General features: G+C 38.4%; 1 protein-coding gene across 4 annotated transcripts in view; it reads left to right on the forward strand.

Annotated features, from left to right (window-relative positions):
* The window catches only part of kcnh1a (potassium voltage-gated channel, subfamily H (eag-related), member 1a), a 75,630-nt gene that overhangs the window by 4,460 nt on the left and 48,110 nt on the right, over positions 1-23,060 (forward strand). For 2 of the 4 annotated variants that reach the window (XM_067455432.1, XM_067455434.1), the window contains exons 2-9: positions 5,560-5,625; positions 7,031-7,270; positions 8,347-8,373; positions 11,825-11,948; positions 13,878-13,984; positions 14,214-14,342; positions 14,422-14,540; positions 16,986-17,378. In XM_067455432.1, the coding sequence (XP_067311533.1) occupies positions 7,198-7,270; positions 8,347-8,373; positions 11,825-11,948; positions 13,878-13,984; positions 14,214-14,342; positions 14,422-14,540; positions 16,986-17,378 (972 nt within the window). In that variant the 5' untranslated portion in view covers positions 5,560-5,625; positions 7,031-7,197. The remainder of the gene's footprint in view (positions 1-5,559; positions 5,626-7,030; positions 7,271-8,346; positions 8,374-11,824; positions 11,949-13,877; positions 13,985-14,213; positions 14,343-14,421; positions 14,541-16,985; positions 17,379-23,060) is intronic. The other 2 variants (XM_067455433.1, XM_067455435.1) reach the window with 1 other exon arrangement.

The following is a 23,060-nucleotide window of genomic DNA, read 5'->3' on the forward strand; positions in this document are numbered from 1 at the left end:
GTTTGACAAAGGCCAAATTGTGTTGGCTAAACTACTGGGTCAGAGCATCTCCAAAACTATAGGGTGTTCCTGGTCTGCAGTGATCAGTATCTATCAAAAGTGGTCCAAGGAAGGAACAGTGGTGAACTGGCGAGAGGGTCATGGGTGGCCAAGGCTCACTGATGCACGTGGGGAGCAATCAAACAGATACAGTAGTCAAGAAGTTAAGACTGGTTCTAGAAAAGTGTCTGAATACACAGTGCATCACAGTTTGTTGCGTATAGGGGCTGCATAGCCGCAGACCAGTCAGGGTGCCCATGCTGACCCCTGTCCACCGCCCAAAGCACCAACAGTGGGCACATGAGCATCAGAACTGGACAACAGAGCAATTGAAGAAGATGGCCTAGTCTGATTAATCTTGATAAGTCTGTGGATTGCCGGGTGCGTGTGCGTCGCTTACCTGGGGAACATATGGCACTAGGATGCATTATGGTAAGAAGGGGCAATGTTCGGCTTTGGGCAATGTTCGGCTTGGAAACCTTGGGTCCTGCCATCTATGGATGTTACTTTAACACGTATCACCTACCAGAGCATTGTTGCAGACCATGTTCCCTTAAAGGGGGGGCACTCAGTTTCAGTCAATCTCATGTCAATCTTGAGTACCTATAGAGTAGTATTGCATCCTTCATATCTCCGAAAAGTCTTTAGTTTTATTATATTTATAAAAGAAATATGGGCTGTACAGAGTCTTTCCGGAAAAAACCGAGCGCCTGGAGGCGTGTCGTGTGGGCTGAGCTAAAGAATGACGAATGCGCACAAAACGGTGACGTCCTCAAGCGTGGAGAAACCCATGGCTATTGATCGGATTCAGCTAATACATATATGATCCAGAATCACATTCGGAGGCTGAAATAAATTGCACAGGAGAAACAGCAACAGCAGGACGTCCGTCTCTGTGGTATGTACTGTATTTAGTGGACTGTGAACATTTGTGTGTGTTTACTCGCAGTTTATGAGGACAAGATTCGGTTCATGGACTATTGTACGCGACTAAACCTTAGCAGTAGCAAGCAAAACGGTTTTGCACGTCAGACTAGTGTAACGTTATACATAGAACAACAATGGAGTAACTGATGTTTACTCATGCGACGGTAGCCTATAGCAGAGACATTTGAAGCAGTTTTACTCACCGCCAGCTTCCAAAGCAGGACCAAACCTTTATCCCTGGGACCGCTCTGTCAAAAATACACTACTTTGGTATGAATTGGTGAAGTCCTGTGACAGCAGTGACCATGGAAATCCACTTTGCGAAGCGACTGAAGCGATGTTGTGACGCTTCCCGTCATTTCTGCGTTCAAATCAGTTCAAACGCAGCGCTGCCTTCCCGGAATGCTGTGCTGAAGCGTTGAAGTCGCTTGATGTCACCGATAGGAATAAAGTGGAGCGCGGCGCGGACTATAACGACAGAAGTGTTCACGGACGACTGGATCTGCACCTGAGCGAGTGTTTATGGGCATGCATTTCCTCTCTCGCTCTAGTCACGCGCGCGCGCGCACCCTACCAGGAGAAGAGCCCGTACGGCCCAAACAAGGACCTTCCACTCTATCGACGTCAAGCCGACCCATACTCGAAAAAAACTCTCCGAAACTTGTGAGAAACCGGAAGGAGTATTTTTGACACAGAAATACTCCATCAAACATCCAACATTAGTTTTTGAAACTTTGTCTATGTTAAGGATGGGAATCCAAGTCTTTAACAGTGTAAAAAGCTCAGTATGCATGAAACAGCATTTCACCCCCCATTGAATCATCAATCGACATTAGGGTGAGTCATTAATGACATCAATTTCATTTTTGGGTGAACTAACCATAGACATCATATATATCTATATGATGTCTATGGAACTAACCCTTTAAAGCACCTGCTGCTAACAACTTGGTGGCACAGCACACCTTCAAGGGAGAAAGAGCAAGCGCAAAATGCGGCACTGGCATCTCGAAGCGGCCATGGACGTTCACCCTTCACCGCCAGATGTCATTGTAGTGGCATCTCCAGCGGCCGTCAGTGTAGTGGCATCTCCAGTGGCCGTTATACAGATATTCATACATGTATGCGTATATGGTTGTAGACGGACAGGTCACAGGCATCATTTGAACCTTCACAGAAGCGCGTTACTTATACCCATTTTTTTTAAATGCTTTATTTGAACATTCAGTTTGCACTATGGTACAACAAAATTAGAACAAAACGATTACGAAAATCCGACCTACTTATACTCATCTATGGTTGAAATAAGCCAACATACGTCACGATAGCCAATTCCCCTGCAGTAGCCAATGTTCAACTTCAAGAGGGCAGCACTCAGACGTTTTTACACCATATATTGTGGATTAAAAACACTTTATACTCAATTGTCAAAACATTTACTTGCTTGCATCAATGAACGACACTAATAAAGCCCCATTCTTGCAGATCATTAATTTAAAAAAGTTGGTTTAGAGTTTAGAGTTGCCTTTAATGCAAACGGCAAAATACAGGCCATAATGTTATAATTGTAGGCTATAGCTTGTTAATTTTTTTTGCACAGTAATCCCTAAAATAAGTTGTCTCTACAAACTTTTACGATTGAGCTAGATTCAATTACTCAATGACTCTTATAAATAATATTAGTAGCCTAGCCTACTATTGAACAACATGTTTTTTAATAAAGTGCCAAGTTATATAATGTTGTTTTGTTGAAATGCAGTTTATATATATATGACATCTGGCGGTGAAAGTCCATGGCTGCTGGAGATGCCACTACACTGACATCTGGCGGTGAAAGCCCATGGCCGCTGGAGATGCCACTACACTGACATCTGGCGGTGAAAGTCCATGGCCGCTGGAGATGCTGCTGCATCTCTCGGTGAAAGTCCATGGCCGCTGGAGATGCCATTACACTGACATCTGGCGGTGAAAGTCCATGGCCGCTGGAGATGCCACTACACTGACATCTGGCGGTGAAAGTCCATGGCCGCTGGAGATGCCACTACACTGATGGCCGCTGGAGATGCCACTACACTGACGGCCGCTGGAGATGCCACTACACTGACATCTGGTGTGAAAGTCCATGGCCGCTGGAGATGCCACTACACTGACATCTGGTGTGAAAGTCCATGGCCGCTGGAGATGCAACTACACTGACGGCCGCTGGAGATGCCACTACACTGACATCTGGTGTGAAAGTCCATGGCCGCTGGAGATGCCACTACACTGACATCTGGTTTGAAAGTCCATGGCCGCTGGAGATGCCACTACACTGATGGCCACTGGAGATGCCACTACACTGACATCTGGCGGTGAAAGTCCATGGCCGCTGGAGATGCCACTACACTGACGGCCGCTGGAGATGCCACTACACTGACATCTGGTGTGAAAGTCCATGGCCGCTGGAGATGCCACTACACTGACATCTGGTATGAAAGTCCATGGCTGCTGGAGATGCCACTACACTGATGGCCACTGGAGATGCCACTACACTGACATCTGGCGTGAAAGTCCATGGCCGCTGGAGATGCCACTACACTGACATCTGGCGGTGAAAGTCCATGGCCGCTGGAGATGCCACTACACTGATGGCCACTGGAGATGCCACTACACTGACATCTGGTGTGAAAGTCCATGGCCGCTGGAGATGCCACTACACTGACATCTGGTATGAAAGTCCATGGCTGCTGGAGATGCCACTACACTGATGGCCACTGGAGATGCCACTACACTGACATCTGGCGTGAAAGTCCATGGCCGCTGGAGATGTCACTACACTGACATCTGGCGGTGAAAGTCCATGGCCGCTGGAGATGCCACTACACTGACATCTGGCGGTGAAAGTCCATGGCCGCTGGAGATGCCACTACACTGATGGCCACTGGAGATGCCACTACACTGACATCTGGTGTGAAAGTCCATGGCCGCTGGAGATGCCACTACACTGACATCTGGTATGAAAGTCCATGGCTGCTGGAGATGCCACTACACTGATGGCCACTGGAGATGCCACTACACTGACATCTGGCGTGAAAGTCCATGGCCGCTGGAGATGTCACTACACTGACATCTGGCGGTGAAAGTCCATGGCCGCTGGAGATGCCACTACACTGACATCTGGCGGTGAAAGTCCATGGCCGCTGGAGATGCCACTGGAAGTGCCGCTTCGAGATGCCAGTGCCGCTTTTTGCGCCAGGCCCTACTGGAGAAGGGTTGTAGAGGGATCATGCCTCGACAGGGTCAGGACTGTTTTGCAGCAAAAGGAGGACCATGTCATAATGTTATGCCTGATCAGTGTAAATGCATAAAAGGCAACTACAGTTTTCTTGTTCAGCAATTTATATACCTGTTATGAACTATGATTTCTTTGTTTCTGAAGGTGCAAATAATCTGCATTGAACCGAGAATTGTTTACTTTACTAAAAAGTTTAATTTCAACAACAATTATTCTAGTTATGGCAACCGATATTTAACCGTGCTTTGTCACCATGCGTGCTCGAGAATCAGGAATGCAGATCTTGAATCTGATTAGATATGATTAGAGATGCTGAGACTGATGAACGTAATTAAGATTTACAGCTTCTCTCGTTGATAAGATAAACATTTCATTATAAGCTTATATTAAAAGAGATAAGATAACAATTTATTTTAATGTATGTTACATTCCACATGAATCTACAGCTCAAAATGATCTGACTTTCTGACTGACAGCTGAGATGTAAATTAAGTCCCTAGAACCTTGTTAGGGTTAAGGTATATGTTTGTGTACAGTTTATGAACCTGTTACAGTGGGGTGCTATAAAGATTGACATTATATGACACTGTTAAATAAATTAATTCTCTAAATCTGATATATATATAGTTTTCAGTTCTTATTATAAGTACACTTATTCTGGTCTGTTGTTATTATGGAGAGTTTTGCTACAATCATATAACAGCAGAAATCTCCCTGCAGAATCTGTAGGCCTACCTGGTGTTTGTCCCATTTGGTGGATTTATGGTTGTGAGAATGCCCCTAGACTAGATATCCATAAAGCACAATGGGATTTATGACAGGTTTGATTATTTTTAGCCAGATTCTGATTGGTATCTCAGATCTGATACTTTGTGCCGTGTCTCTGAAGACATCCACAGCCTTGCTGACGTTTTCTGTTGTTTTGCTGATATTTATACACTCTAAAAAATGCTGGGTTAAAAACAACCCAAGTTGGGTTGAAACTGCACCGACCCAACAATTGGGTTGTTTTAACCCAATGGTTGAGTTGTTCTTACCCAGCAATTGGGTTGTCTTAAGCAACATTTAACCCAACCACTGGGTTAAAACAACTCAACCACTGGGTTAAAACAACCCAATTGTTGGGTCGGTGCAGTTTCAACCCAACTTGGGTTGTTTTTAACCCAGCATTTTTTAGAGTGTAAACAGGTAGTTTTGAGTATGTTCTAGGGACTTGTTATCTAGCTTGAAGCAATATTTGTGGCCTTGGTGGCAAGGTCTTTTTTAGAATATCATTATATTTATCCTTTTCCGGTTAATGACCAAACCCATGTTTGCAGGAAGCAAAGATGCTGCTGTTGTACTGAGTGCTGAGTGACAACGCTAACATCTAACAGCAACTGAAGGTATAGTAATTCTGTCGAGATCTGTGTATTTTTGATACACAACCATTGTTACAATCTAAATCGATAAGTTGACATTGTCGTATTGCCGAAAGTTTTGGGACACCTGCCTTTACATGCACATGTACTTTAATGACATCCCATTCTTAATCCATAGGATTTAATATGGAGTTGGTCCACCCTTTGCAGCTATAACAGCTTCAACTCTTTTAGGAAGGCTTACCACAAGGTTTTGGAGTGTGTTTATGGGAATTTTTTATCAGTCTTCTAGAAGTGCATTTGTAAGGTCAGGCAATGATGCTAGACGAGAAGGCCTGGCTCGCAGTCACTGCTCTAATTCCTCTAATAAGTGCAGGCCAAAATAGGTTTCTTCTGCTCATCAAGCCTGCATTTATTTGAGCAAAAATACAGATTTTGTTTTAATATTGTGATATATTATTACAATTTAAAATATTTGGTTTTCAATTTATTATACTTTAAATGATTATTTATTTCTGTGATGCAAAGCTGAATTTTCAGTAGGCTATCATTCCTCCAGTATTCAGTGTCACATGACATCCAGTCTATGATATTTTAGAAATCATTCTAATATTCTGATTTATTATGAGTGTTGGAAACAGTTCTGCTGCCTAATATATTTGATGAATAAAAGGTTCAAAAGAACTGCATTTATTCAAAATAAAAACATATTTTCAAATAATATAAATTTCCTTTACTATCAATTTTTTATCAATTTAACACATCCTTGCAGAATAAAATTATTGATTTATTTCAAAAAAGAAAGAATAAAAATGACTGACCCCAAATTACTGACCAGTAGTGTTTATTGTTGTTAAAAAATTAAAACATTTGCTTCTATTTTTATTTATTTATTTACTTTTTATTTATCAAAGTATTAAAAAAAGTATCACAGGTTATGAAAAAATATTAAGCAGCAGAACTGTTTACAACTTTGAAAATGAATCATCATATTAGAATGATTTCTGAAGGATCATGTGACACTGAATACTGGAGGAATGACACTGAAAATTCAGCTTTGCATCACAGAAATAAATGATCATTTAAAGTATAATAAATTGAAAACCAATTATTTTAAATTATAATAATATATCACAACATCATTTTTTCTGTATTTTTGATCAAATAAATGCAGGCTTGATGAGCAGAAGAAACTTCTTAAATAATAAAAACTCGTTTTATCCCTTATTTCAAGAACCAGTGAAAGATTTTAAAGAAATAAAAATGTGTTTGTTATCCACCTATCCACCAGCAGATGACGTTATGATATTGGAATTAGGGGTGTCGTTACGCATTGCAAACTCATATAACGAATCAGCGCCATCTATTGATTCATATTGGAACACCCGCTGCTTCACATGCAAAACAATAGATGGCGCTATTTCGCCAGTCTCAGCCGATGGTGGAGAATCAATGGGGTGGAGGAGAGAGGAGAACCCCGGGTCCACACATCACTGGATGCGGCAGCGACATGTGGACGACAGACACACCGGAGACGTGCGCGGGAACTTTATGTTGACCAGTCCGGGCACTCACTGGAGCGCATGACCCGCCGTGATGGCCGGGGGACGCAGAGGACTAGTGGCCCCTCAAAACACTTTTCTGGAAAATATTGTCCGACGGTCTAACGGTAAGACGCACCACCACATTGAATGCAGCGCACATACAGAAACAATATCAGCGGTAGTGTCGCAGATAAAAGAAAGAAAGCAAAAACTTTTGGGTAAATAAATAAGAGACATAGACGAGACCTTTACATAAAGACGGTGTACTTTTGACAATACACAGTAGCCTACTTCCATAAATACACACCAAAAAGTTAAATGTGTCTGTTCACGCGGGAGAAAAACATCATGCAGGTGATTTCTGTATAGTGAAATCAATTAAATCTACGTTAAATCAATCATTTATTGGTTTTTTTTCTTCTCTTTTTTCCATTTTCGAACAAACATTAAATAAATAGTTATGTCAGTAACTAGGCGACCCTTATTTTCTTATATAGGCTATAAAGATCTCACTTATATAAAATGCATAATTTATTTGTAGGACTATCCTATATTATGACAATGATACAAATATGCTAGGCTATTTAAAAATAGTAATGGACTGCAGGAAGATATTGTGTTCTGTATTCTCTGCGTGACCGCGTGCTCTTTCTTTTTCCCATTCGAGTTGTTCTCATACATCCTCACACCAGCAAGCTTTGTGGAATAGAGAACAACTTTAGTTTAAATTAATATTTAATAGGCCTAGCAATTAATATTTAAAAGTGCTGAAAGGTTGAAAACTGGCCGAGGATCTTCAGAAAGCACTATCTTGTTTTTGCACCCATACTGTAAGGTCCTTAAAATAGAATAAAGATGTATTTTATTGATGTTTATCCATCAGGGCCGCTTTTCTTATTTATGAAGTTTTATCATATGCAAAATATGCCACAGCTGTCCACACATGCCCAGTGGACACCTCCTCTGCCCCATCTGGTTGAGCACTTAACCCCAGTCCAGAGATAGAAGAGTTTGTATTTGGCATTCAAAAATATTGAAAACGTACTTCTCATTTAAGTAGGAATTCTAAAAAACACTTATGTCTGTATATGACCTGCTCGGTCATAGGGCCATCTTGGAGAGGAACAGGAGGACAAATTCCTCTACCTCTATCGTGTGTTTGTGTTATTTTAACTCTTTTTCTGTTTTCTTTAACTTCCAGTTTGGACATTATCACATAGACACACAGGTATAAACCTCACTGAGCAGAATACTTGTGCTTTAACCTCTTCCATCCCTACATTATCTCTCTCTCCCTCTCTTATGCTTTCCCTCCCTCTCTCTTTTTCTCCCCCTCTCTCTCCCTTTCTAGTTGCCATTCAACATTAAATATTTGTTCTATACCAATTTCTGTTAATTTACAAACTGATAGTCTGAATTTTATAATGATAAGCTTGATTAAACTCTTTTGTAGTTGAAGTGGTTTAACTGATTTTTAAAAGCTGTTTAGTTATGGTGAAAACAGATGTTTCTCCGTCCTCATTCAGCGCTGACAGCACTTGCTGTAAAATAACAAATGTTGGCATGGAACGTTTTTTTTTCCCTCCATAGTGGTGCGTGTGAGTCCACGTGTGCGTGTTTGTTTCAGTGTGGAGTGCACTTCCTGTGTTTATGCTCAGTAGAGGAGAACTGTGCTCTGTGGCAAATCCACCACCATGCTCTTACATGAATTGATATCATAGATCTGATTTATCCTTCACTTCTAATTCCGATGCTGCCCTTCCATTTCCTGTTTGTAGGACATTTACTCATCTCACATTTACCCTCCACAAGCATTAGCCTTAGAAAGACGTAATGTTTGTCTGTGTTTCTGTCATGTGTGCAGTCAAAGTGAAAAATGTTGCCATTCATGTTGTCTGAATGAGGCGAAGGAAGTATTTTATAATGGGGGGAAAAAAACCCAGAGCTGATTACATGTTTTATTGTATTATATTTTATTTCATTGTTGTGCTGACAGTCAGGGTCAAAATCTGAGATTAAAAAACAAATTAAACAAATTAAATAATGTTTTATGATTTTTATTTTTTTTACAAAATAAAATAAGTGCTGTGAGGTGTGTGTGTATATATATATATATATAATCCCACACCATAATACCCCCTGTACCAAACTTTACACTTTGCATTATATATATATATATATATATATATATATATATATATATATATATATATATATATATATATATATATATATATATAATTATTATTTATTTATTTTTGCATGGCCTTTTTGAACTTTAACTACTTCCAAAAATTATTAAAATATATTTCACAAATTATTTGGATAAACACCGTAACATAAGTTTAGTTTACTACACTGTAAAAAAAAAAAGAAAAAAAAAAAGTATTTTTTTGTTGGTTTAACTTAAAAAAGTAAGTAACCTGGTTGCCTTAAAATTTTGAGTTTATTGAAATTAAAAAATTGAGTTGATACAATGAAGGAAATTAGTTTAATAAATAGAAACTTATTGTATCTGAACCACATAAAAAAAAGATAAATCATGGCATGTTTCACTTCGTCATCAGAAATAAAACACACAATTACCAAATTTGCTTACAAAATCATTTAATAATCTTTCAATAAAGGTTGTCAAATCTCAACAAAAAAAATCATTGTATTAACTAAAATAATTTAATTTCAATGAACTCAAAATTTTAAGGCAACCAGGTAACTTTTTTTCTAAATAATTTTTTACAGTGTATAGTATCACATGAAATCCCTCATTTGATGAATCCTGCTGTATGTAAATATGATAATGGCTACCAGACCGATGAAAGTCATGATACTGCTTACAGTCTTCATGCAAAAGATGACGCTTAAAGTCAATTTCTTGCTTTTAAATACTGTAAAGGTCTTCACTGGCCCTCATTTGTGATTGACTATATGTTTTTAATTCTCTTATATCGGATTACAAGTTGTTTAGTGTTACCGTGAGCTTGCTCAAGCTTTGAGATACATTTGTTAAAAGTGCTACTGGCTTACTCAGCAGCTGCTAAACCACTACTGTCAGCTAATCAGCTTGATAGTCTGCTTAACACGCTAGCTACTAACACGCTAACATTGACAGACATCACAGGAAAGGTTAAAGCAAGGTTACAGAGATGGAGCCTGCTGCAGAGGACCCTGTCACGGAGAGTTTTCTTTTTAACAAAGATTTTTGGAAACTACACTAAGTAAAAGTTGGTGTATAAAAAAATATATTTTTTATTCATAATTGGGAATGGCGGCGAAATCACTGAATAACAGTTACTGACTTTGCAAAGACTCCCATTGTGCATTTGGAAAAGAAAAATACATAAAAGAGATATAGCAGTTTTGTGAAGGTACTGAGGGTACCAAACTGTGTGTTTTAGTCACTTTTTGACAGTAATATGGGTATCAGAGAATTTAATTCTGTTCAACCAGAATTTTGGCACTATATACTACTGTTCAAAAGTTTGCTTAAGTCTTTTATACTCAACAAGGCTGCATTTATTTGATCCAAAATACAGTAAAATATTATTACAATATGAAAGAATTGTTTTCCTCTGATGGTAAAGCTGAATTTTTAGCATAATTTCTCCAGTCTCCAGTCACAGGATCCTTCTGAAATCATTATAATATGCTGATTTGTTACTCAAGCAACATTTCTCAATGTTAAAAAAAGTAAAAATGTCCAAACCATGATACATTTCTAGGATTATTTGATTATAAATCTTGTGTAGCATTTTGTAAAGTATGTACTGTTACTTTTGATCATTTTAATGTGTGCTTGCTGGATAAAGTATAGTATATGGATAGAATCACCCCCTAACAAATCTTACTGAAACTTTTGAACAGTAGTATAAAACATAAGCTAGTTCATAACTGTACTGGCCAAAAGACACTCAGTAAAGGGGCGCTGCTGTGTATGATAAAACATTTTTATTTTAGTGAGATATATAGGACAAGTATTTTAAAAGTTATGTAACAGTGGAAGTTTAGGTGAAATATACAGTGTGTGCTCAAGCATATCTCATTTACTTGCTTATAAGTGTTGAATATCTATAAAAGTTTTGACACTACAACCCCGCAAACTTTGACTAATTCAGCAAGTAGATGTTTCTTAGACCTGTAAACACAAACCCATGCACTTGCATAAAAAATATAGAAGTCATTAAATTATATTTGAACCCAATGTTTTTAGGCAGATCTTTTACATTTTTATGCACTATGGATCACAATAGTCTGTGGGTGGTTTGCGGGCTATTTGAGGCTGAGACTACTATATATGTTGCTTTCTGCTCACCTTAACAAGCTAAAAAACTTTTAACTGTGTGTGGACAAGGGATCTCAGAAGGAAGATTTTGAGATAATGTCATCACACTTGTCATCATATTTTATTCCGTATTTTGAACGGGGCTGTAGTATAATGCGCTAAAGCAACACTGCTGTGTGAAACCATCTCAAGCACAGACCAGTAAAAATGAAGCCGAAATACTCAGTGTTGTCATAAACATGTCAGACCAGTGGCTTTCAGCTGCCGTGACAGTGTCCACCCATCCTGCCTCATGTGACATTACCATATAGCGACTGACCCCTTGTTTTCTTACTGTTGACATTGTGCCTGGTTCCTCTCACCTGCTTTCTCCCCATACCCTCCTGTGCTCTTTCCACAGACACAAACTTTGTGCTGGGGAATGCCCAGATCGTAGACTGGCCCATCGTTTACAGTAATGATGGCTTTTGTAAGCTGTCCGGCTACCACCGTGCTGAAGTCATGCAGAAAAGCAGCACTTGCAGGTACTAGACCTCATGCAGAGGTTAATGTTGCTTTCATGTACTCGTTTTTATATTTTATGTACTCGTTTTATATATCATCATTTTGATAAAGACAGTCAAGACAGTTCTTGTAGGATTGCACTTGAATTTGAAGATTTATAGTAGTATTGAATAACACATTGTACGAGGTGCTGTTTGTAATGAAGTATGCCTACAATACAACCAGTATATGTGCAAAGCAATATTGTATTACAATATGCAATACAATACAGCACAATATAGAGTACAGCACTACACCATGTGTGGACAATGGGGAAAGGAGAGTGGAAAATAATAATAAAAAATACATATTTTTCAGCATAAAATAAATTAATACTTTTATACAGCAAGAATGCATTACATTTATAAGAAGTAACAGTAAACACATTTATAATGTTACATAAGATTTCTATTTCTAATAAATGCTGTTCTATTGAAATGTCTACTATAGTCATCAAAATAATGCTGAAAAAATGTATCACAATTTCCACACACAGACACACACAGAGACACACACACACACACACACACACACACACACACACACACACACACACACACACACACACACACACACACACACACACACACACACACACACACACACACACACACACACACCCACACATGTTGGTCTATGTGGTTTACAGGGACTCTCCATAGGCGTAATGGTTTTTATACTGTACAAACCGTATTTTCTATCCCCTTACACTGCCCCTGCCCCTGCCCCTACACCTACCCATCACAGGAAACATTCTGCATTTTTACTTTATCAAAAAACATAATTTAGTATGTTTTTAAGGCCATTTGAATTTTGAGGACATTTGATATGTCCTCATAAACCACATTTATAGTGTAATACCAGTGTAATACCCATGTAGTTATACAAATTTGTGTCCTCATAAACCACATAAACACACACACACACACACACACACACACACACACACACACACACACACACACACACACACACACACACACACACACACAAATCATAACGTAATTGATAATAAGAAATACTTCTTCAGCACAAATTGTTTTCCACCATATTAGAATGATTTCTGAAGGATCATATGACTTTGAATACTAGAGTAATGATGCTGAAATTCTGCTTTGCCGTCACAGGAATAAAGTGGGGGTGGTTTAGTTATTGAGCCAGTAAGCTTTGAACTCTGACTTTTCCCTGATATGCCAAACACAAGACAAGCTCATTAGAGTCACAGTTCCAGATGCCTCAAAGAGAAATACATTTGTAGAGTCTCTTGAACGTATCATTCCTCCCTCTCTGCCTCTCTCATCACAGTAAAGGAAAGGTAAACTTGTTTGCAGTAAACTTTTGCTTTTATCTGCCCATCATGGGGAACAGACCCACCCATCACTTGTAAAATCTTTAGAGATCAAAAATGAAAATGTATGAATGTAAAAATGAATGTTTGACCATTTGTTCACCCGCAGATTATTCCAAACCATGCGACTTTCTTTCTTCTGTGGAACACAAAATGAGAGATTTAGTCCATCTGACCATATGTTTTTCAAAGATTCTCCTGTTTTGTCTTTAGAAGACTTTCAATAAATCCCACAATTCATACGTGCTATTATTATGTTGTCACTTTTGAGTTTACTATACTCAAATAGTGCTCAAAATACAAAACATAATAACAATTTTGACCACTCTGGTCACAGTTATGGTTCAATTTTATTCCAAAAAATCAGCATAACCATTCTGCTAAAATTCTTATTTTGTGTTCCGCAAAATCCAAACAAAATCAACTGGATTTGGACTGACATGAGTAAATGATTACAGTTTGTTTTACTTTTTTTAGGTGAACCTTTGCAATAAAGTCATACAACATCCTCAAAAACTGTATGAAAACTCGAATTGTGATTTGCTTCCGTTTTCTCCCTCAGCTTCATGTACGGAGAGCTCACAGATAAGGACACATCTGAAAAGGTTCGGCTGACTTTCGAGAACTATGAGATGAACTCATTCGAGATCTTGATGTACAAGAAAAACCGTGAGCATTGCACACATACAGACTCGTGCCCGCACAAACAGATGCACACACACAACCGAGCTGTGAGAACTGGGAGCAGGAACACAGCAATCCTGCTGCATAACTTTGTTATGCTAATATATTCATGAATATGTATAAAGGTGTAAAACAGAGTCATGACAGTTTTTACTTCAATAGAAAAAGAACTGCTATTCTGACATGTTTAAATGTACCTGGTGTGTTTCCCCAGGAACGCCCGTATGGTTTTTTGTGAAAATAGCACCTATACGAAACGAACAGGAGAAGGTTGTGCTCTTCCTATGTACTTTTAGTGACATCACAGCATTCAAACAGCCAATCGAAGATGACTCCTCCAAAGGTACTTGTTCATATGTATTTTGTGTGTAGATCTCTGCATTTGTGAGTAAATACATAACTGTGTGTCAATCTGTGTACAGGCTGGGGGAAGTTTGCTCGTCTGACCCGAGCTCTGACCAGCAGTAGGGGGGTCCTGCAGCAACTGCAGCCCACCGTACATAAAGGAGAGAATGTACACAAGCACTCGCGCCTTGCAGAGGTACATCTGTGTGTGCACATCAGACCGATACATTTCATTTTACGCCTGTGAGTGATTCTGGTGTGTCAACATGTGTTTGCATCCATCCGTGTCAAAGATCAAACTAACACTAGGACAGCTATCTTCTCACGCTGTGTTTTTCCAGTACACACACTCCTCCTGCAGGGAGATTAATATGATATGTGAGGGGTTTTTGAATAGTTTACAAACCAGGGTCAGGAATAAACAGTACCTTGGGGCTAAAATGCTACCAAATGTGAAGAAAAGACTCTTTTAATATACTTAAAAGATGCTAATTATACTAGTATCACATAAAAGCTCTCATGCAATGGAGATGCCAGATTAGTTCTGGAATCCATTGTGACAGTAGACAATAAACAATATAATATGAGCAACTTATGACTATATTATCTGCTCCAGTCAATTATTTTCAGTAAATAAGAAAAAGGAGAAGAGTGGTGTATGGTGTATTGCATGACTACTGAATTAATGAATATGAAATATTGATTTGAGTTTAAATTATTCCGTTTATATAAACTATAGAGTTTGCAGAGTCTGAAAATTAGCATGGCTATGTAACATAATATTGATTTCCTGTTACTAGTCAGATATACAGTGTTGCCATTGACAACAATTATTGTTGTGAAATATTTCAGCCAAATGCCACAATTGATCAATCAGAAACAAGTATTGCAGAGAGCCATGTACTAATGAATAATAGCAGAAATGTACATTTTATATTATTTATTATTTTATATATTTATATTATTCAGGCGCCAGATATAATTTTGTACTAGTGGGTGCAGGACACTATAGTTCATTAATAAAGTGAGCGGTGACCAATATTATATCCAAAAATTCTTCATACAGTGGACTACCAGTAAAATTTATAAAAATGTGGTACCAAAATTATTCAGACACTTTGACCTGACTGTATTGAATTGCTAATACGAACTTTTACAGCACAGACTAAACAAAATGAAGCATTGCTTGGTAATTGGTTGACCTACATTGGTGTTATCTAATTGTGTACTTAAATTTAACAATCTGACAGCTGATTGGTTAATTGTAATCCATTACATACCTGTAATGGTCAGTGACATCTGGCATTATCAAGATTAATGTGTTCTGACACAGTTTAACTCTGAGTTGTCATATTTTATTACCATTTTCTAAACTGTAGCGAATAAACTGATAAATTTGAGACTATGTTGAAGGTGTCTGAATAAATTTGGGTTTGGCCATATATAAATGAAATGGTTAAGTTCAAATGAACTTATTTAAATTTTAAAATGTGTTCAAAAATATTTAAATTATTTATATGAAATAATTTATTATATCGATGTAAGTGTTGTGAAAAATGCTTCATGTCGTAACCAGACAAAAAAATAATAAAATACAGTAAAAAAACATAAAAACAAAAATTGATCATTTTTTTTCAACATATTTAATTGGAATGAAAGCCATTTTTAGTGCTAGGTAAGTAAAAAATAAATCCTCAAAGTAACACCTGTACAAATCTTTCTTAGGGTGCTTTGACACTTCGAACCAGAGTTCTATTGCTCCTCTTCCCCTCGCCGGATTGTGTTCACATTATTTGATTTGGGTCTGAACCACAGCGAGTATGCATCATCAAAGCAGCAGCTGTTTACCCCTGTTGCTTGGTAAAAACGATGCAGGTGAAGGCATAGTGTTGCTTACATCACTTTAATACTTTGGTATTTGAACCTTTGGTTTTGTTTTCAAAGTGTCAAATAAGTAACACATTCTCTCAGCTTGCAGTGCGTCAGTTACACTGATCAGGAAATTGAGTGAGAACACACAGAAACACACAGCCTTATCAAAACATACGTCCTCTACATCAACAACGGTTCACTTCCACGATTTAGTTAATTGTGTTCATACCAGCAGCGAACCATATCGGAGTTCACATGAACTGTACCCTAGACCACCCTTTTTATACCAAACCTTTTCAGGTATAGTTCACGGGTGCTAGTGTGAAAGCACTCTTATATTGTATGTGTCCATTCATTCTTTAATAATATATAATGTTAACATACATTTATTCTAGCTAGGTTTATCCAAAATGTCCATTTAACACCTATTTTAATCAGTGACAAGGCTTCGTCCGTATCTGTTAAACAGACTAGATGAGAAATTGTACAGGGCATTACAGCCAAGACAGGTCATTCCTCTTCCTCTCCACTCAAATAAATGACCATCGCTGCCTCTCTCTCTCTCTCTCTCTCTCTCTCTCTCTCTCTCTCTCTCTCTCTCTCTCTCTCTCTCTCTCTCTCTCTCTCTCTCTCTCTCTGTCTCTCTCTCTCTCCCTCCCTCTCTCTCTCTCTCTCTCTCTCTCTCTCTCTCTCTCTCTCTCTCTCTCTCTCTCTCTCTCTCTCTCTCTCTCTCTCTCTCTCTCTCTCTCTCTCTCTCTCTCTCATGCAGGTTCTCCAGCTGGGCTCAGATATCCTCCCCCAGTACAAACAAGAGACGCCCAAGACCCCCCCTCACATCATCCTGCACTACTGTGCCTTTAAGACCACCTGGGACTGGGTCATCCTCATTCTCACCTTCTACACCGCCATCATGGTCCCCTACAATGTCTCGTTCAAAACCAAACAGAACAACGTCACCTGGCTGGTCGTGGACAGCATTGTGGATGTGATCTTTCTGGTGGACATTGTACTAAATTTCCACACCACGTTTGTGGGCCCAGCCGGGGAAGTGATATCAGACCCGAAACTGATTCGCATGAATTACTTGAAAACCTGGTTTGTGATTGACCTGTTGTCCTGCCTGCCTTATGATGTCATCAATGCCTTTGAGAACGTGGATGAGGTAAGTACGACGAATGTATTTACATACACACACGCGCACACACACACACACACACAAACATGGACAAGGATTACTCAGTGATCGGATCAATATGTGTGTGAGATGAGTTATGGCACTGTTATTGCTCTGGTTTTCCTTTATGCTGAATGTCTTGTTTCTCGCAATGTTTAAAGCAAGAAGATATATAAAGGAAGTGTTTAAATAAAGCAGCACACTGCAATAATTTCAGAGGCAGGAACATGTACTTTATGTAAGGCATGTCAGGTCAAGGAGTTCACAAGTAAACAGAATTATATTTTTTGGATATTACAAAAATATTTAAGGTTAAACACATCATTTTGGCTCTGTTAGCGCCACCTTGTGTCCGAGTATCACAATGCAAATTTTTTTTTTTTTATTCTGCCAAAAGGTTTCCCCCCTTTTCTGCCATTGGTCAGACAAGTAATTATTATAGAGCTCTTCAAGGCAAGGGTGACTTTTTTTTAAATAGGCAAACCTGGAAGTTAGCGTCACTCTGGTTCCCTGAACAAAATTAGAAAACAATTCCACTGGTTTTTGGAGTGTGGCAGAAAACAAGCTCTAAAGTTTATGGTAATTTTGTTCATGTTCACAAATAAACACAACTTTGAGGAATTTTTAAGCCTATATGCACTAACCATAGGTAAAAAAACAACTCTTTAAATATTTATTTAATATAGAATATAGTTTAAATATTTGTATTTGTAGTCTCATTAGTCTCATTAAGCAACTTCCCTTGCTTGCTTATCCGGTTGTTAAGGCTGATGTCACGCGGCAGCGCTTCCGGGTCCAAACGCTCTATCTTATACCACAAGAAAAACTACAAACGGTGCTAATATACATACACAATGTGGTGTAATACTACAAAAAAAGTTATAATAATAACCTTTTTCTCCATACCAAAATTCCAGATGGCCAGACAGTTTTCTTCATCTTTTATCAATCGTTAAAATATTAATGTCTGTAACGCTGTGACCATAGAGAATGTTGTGTAGACTGTAAGTATTTAAAATGTTAAACTTTTTTAAATGTTTGATGTTTAATATGAAAAAATAGCGCTCATAAACGGGCATCAATGGCATTCTCGAGTGAAACGAGTTGAGGCTTGGACCCAAAAACAGTGTTCCTTACGTCACGACTTAACAAGCGGATAGTTGCATATTAAGGGCCAGATTTACTAAACAGGGCAAATTAGAATGAGAGCACAATCCCCCCCCCCCAAAAAAAAAACCCACCGGGAGAGGAAAGTTCTGCGCGTGATCTACTGATGATGAACACAGATGCACCCTGATCATTTCCATAATGACCAACACAATCTACCAAGAGCAGCACAAATTAGTGTCTGGTTTAAGACATGCTTTTTTGGGCTGTAAATAATGAAGCAAATACCAGTCAATTGACAAGCCCAAACCTTAGTAAATCACCTTGCATGAATATTTTAAAGACTCTCCTCCCATAAATTTTGTGTCAGAAAGGAAAATTCCTACAAATTCATATGCAATAAAGTCAACTGCAAAAATAACTTTTCACGCCTTGTTTAGTGCTAATTTTTCACTGCATCTTTAGTAAATCCTGAAGGTAGTTTTTTCACAGACAAGGCTTAAGTCTATTCCCAGTACACTTGAGCTGTTAGCTGAAAGCATCTTGTTCTAACATATCTTAAAATATGTCAGTGCCATTGTTTTGTTCAAGATGCATGTTCATGTTTTTTATTAAAGGAAAATAAAAAAATAATAATGTATTGAACTAAGGCTTTAATACTGGCTTATTCTAAGACCTGTCTCTGAAACCAGGCCAATATGCCTTTGATGTCATTTATTTTGCTTAATATCTGTTGCCTTTCTGCACAGAATTTCTGTGCTGATTTGGGGGGAAATTTGTGCAGTTTAGCTGAATGGATTTAAATAAAAAAAATGGGGCTGTGAGTACTATACACTGTATGCATATTTAACAATTAAAAAAAAAAAACACTCAAGGGACAGGGGAAGTGGAGAGAATTGCCCTGTGTGGGCCTGGTAATAGACATGAATAATGGCCCTAAGAAAGGAAAAAGTGAAGAAAAGCATTGGGCAATTTTGCTTGCTCTCATTACAGAGAAAACCTAGCTAGCATTGATGTTACAGTGTAATAATCTAGGGGAGAGCTTAATAAATTGCCACCTAGGGTATGCTTGTGTACTTAGATTTTATTTGAAATGAACCATGGGGAAGGACGGCAACAAATTAACAAAACTATTTCCAAAAGTGTTTGTAGGCGCTCTTCTGAGATGAGACACCCTTTTTTTACCCTATTTACTCTAAAATACCTGATCAGAATAACGATCATTAAACCTGTGCATTTCTTTACAACTGGCCGTATTAACAGCCCTGCAACATTAAACTAATCATTTGTCTGAGTACTTTGTGTGAGGGATAGTATTTGAGCTTGTAATGGATCAAATCTTTGGTGCTAATTAATATTGACCGGGACGCGTGAGAGCGGAGCGCACAACCCCTCATTGATCTCACACTAAGAGTTCTTTTCCATGCTATCATATTTACACTCTGAATTTTTATTTAAGGCATTTGAGTGCTTTTGAGTTGAATGTAGATCTTTATTGGTGCACCTCTCTAACTTTGATTCTCTATACGTCTTTCCGTCTCGCTGAATACGGGTACGGTAAAGTTGGGGAGTGAATCGATGGTGTGTGATTCGCTGCGCTGGTGAGGTTGGAGTCTATGTACTGAACCTTTTGCTCTCGATCAATCTCTGACCGTATAACGATTTAAACTGAGCTGTCTGTCTGCATTTAATTGAACTCACAATCAATTTCCGGCACTGCCCAGAGGACGAGCGCAATTTCTCTGCCTAATGTTAACTGCCATCCCACCCCACACCTGCATTCCACAGCATTCAATAATTATTTGTTCTTAAAGGGATAGTTCACCCAAAAACGAAAATTGCATTATCATTTACTTGACTTAAAAATCTCATTTCTAAATGCATGTGATATAGCTAACTGTGAGCATTGTATTCATGCATATGTGTCATTGCTTTTTTCACCATGCAATATTTAATCAAAATATCATAACTGGACCTTCCCATTAAAAAAGACTTCTCTCTGGTGATGTATACCAGACCTCTTAAATCATTTAGTCCACTTAAACCCTGTTCCTGTAAGCTCATGTTCATCTGCCTCCACTTTTGAAAGCAATATCTCAAAATCCAATCAACAATTGATGCATAGAACCAAGTCTCTGCCCAGCATTAGTAACACTTGGATGGATGTCACAATACAGAAAAAAAGATCCGTCAATTGTAAATGCGTCTTTATTTTGTTCTAAACACATATAACTTTGAACAACTGTGGAAAAAATAATATATATATATTCATCAGAGTGAATTTCAGTGGGGTTCAGTGTTGTGCTGGACCACACTTACTTTTATTTTGTAGATTAAACAGTTATTTTAATAATTCATTTTAATTATTTGACAAGAAATTCTTTCAGGTTTGGAAGGACAAGATGATGAATAAATTATAACAGAATTTTCATTTTTGGGTGAATGACCACTTTAAAAAAAATGCTGTGTATACATTTGCTGTGATTCTCTATAGGAACACACACACAACTCACACTTAGACACACAAACGATCTAACTCAAGTTACAAATGAATATGATACCAGCACATTCACCCACTCAGACGCTCTTCACTCCCACTTGTACTGTGTTGCACACACACACACAAACACACACACACACACACACACGCAGGATCCGAGCTTTCATCTTGCCCCTGGGCATATGGCTTTTCAGAGGGGCTGTCAGCACCAGTTTACCGTGATCAGCTACATCAAACTCATCAGATCTGTCTGCGCATGCTGCCAGGCTTTGAGCTCAGCAAAACCAGCCCAAAGAACAGAGCACCACCATAAATAACGGTATCCTTAGAGAGTTATGCAACACAGGGCGAATTAGATCCAGAGGTGACGAATTTCTGATGGAGAATAATGTACGCTCTCTGGTGTTTGCTTTCTAACTGATTTGTTTTGAAACAGCAGATGAAATGACTGGTAAACTTAAGTTCACGCTGAGGTGAACCTTACAGACACTTTAGTTCTTTTACATTAGGAAAGCATTTGAAGCATATAAAAGTTATTTAGAAAAGAAAGAGGTTGGATAGTACTGTGTGCATTTTATTGAGTTTATTGAGACCAGGGCCGTAACCACCGCATATGCGGGGACAAGTTCCCCCTAATAATTGGAAATGGTCAAATTGCCCCCCAATATTGAATATTTCTTAATGCTGCTCTCTATTACACATCACTATGTTTGTTTTTAAGATGCTAATAGCACTTATGAATTTCTAAAATGATGGCCAATCAGATGAAAGAAAGCGGGGCTTAATGTTCACTGAAGATGAGTGTAAATTCCAATGTGACGCTTTTGGTTTTTACAGTGAAAGAGTGTGGTAATATATTGGTAGCTGCACATTTAACATTTGACAACTGTTTTATGATGTATATGTTTAACAATCCACAGTAACATACAGTGATGCAAATTACTTGATATTTTTAATTGCCCCCCCCCCCCCCCCACACACACACACACACACACACACACACACACACACGCACACACACATTTACATTTTACATTTATGCATTTGGCAGACGCTTTTATCCAAAGCGACTTACATTGCATTCAAGGTAAACATTTTTTACATTATTGTCATTTCATACGCACACACACACACACACACACACACACACACACACACACACACACACACACACACACACACACACACACACACACACACCTCAATCCGGTAATTACTGAAAAATTAAAAAAGGTTCACCCAGTGTTTGAGACATGGTTACGGACTTGATTGAGACACAAGCAGAAGTGCTGATAAACAGTATAGTCCTATTACTACTGTTGATGTGCTGAGCAGACATATTTTATTCGGAACTCTGGGTTGTGTAGGTTTCTCAGAGCTTCCGAGTCAGAACTCCGACTTGAGGGGGCATTTCCACTGGGAACTCAGAATTTCCAACTTCCAAGTACAGCAGGAATGCTCCAGTAGTATAAGTTTTCTAGTGTTCTTGTGCTGCTACGGGGAATGATAGAATATTTCGTTTTGTCACACAAGCCTGGCTGTCACCTCCTAAATGATGACGAGCAGCATTGTCTTCCAAACATTATCCCTATTTTTTGAGTTATTATAAACAATATCAATGAGCTTTCTACAATAATTCTTTAATTAACATGCCCATAAACTTGGAAAGTCAATGCTTGAAGAAAACCCACAGCTTCTTATTGGTAATTATGACATTTTGGTGTCATTTACGAGCGTTCATCTCATAAATACACCATTATTCCGACATAACCCAAAGGCAGCATTAGTGCATCATCATATGCTGAAATTGCTTGGTTGGGAAGTGTGCTTCTATGTTTTTTTTCTTCAAACTAACACACTCTATGGCATATTGTTGTACTACACGAAACGGTGCAAAATCTCATCAGATAATTACATACTGTACATACTTTTAGGGAATAAAAGAATGCAAATTGGAATGCAACCAATGTTTATTTTTTCCCTAAGGACAAATACAAGGACCAAGCATACACTCACACACACACATGTCTCTGTTCCATCATCTGGTACAGGTGCATATTATT

Source organism: Pseudorasbora parva, chromosome 10 (assembly GCF_024679245.1).
Source record: "Pseudorasbora parva isolate DD20220531a chromosome 10, ASM2467924v1, whole genome shotgun sequence".
NCBI classification, from domain to species: Eukaryota; Metazoa; Chordata; class Actinopteri; order Cypriniformes; family Gobionidae; genus Pseudorasbora; species Pseudorasbora parva.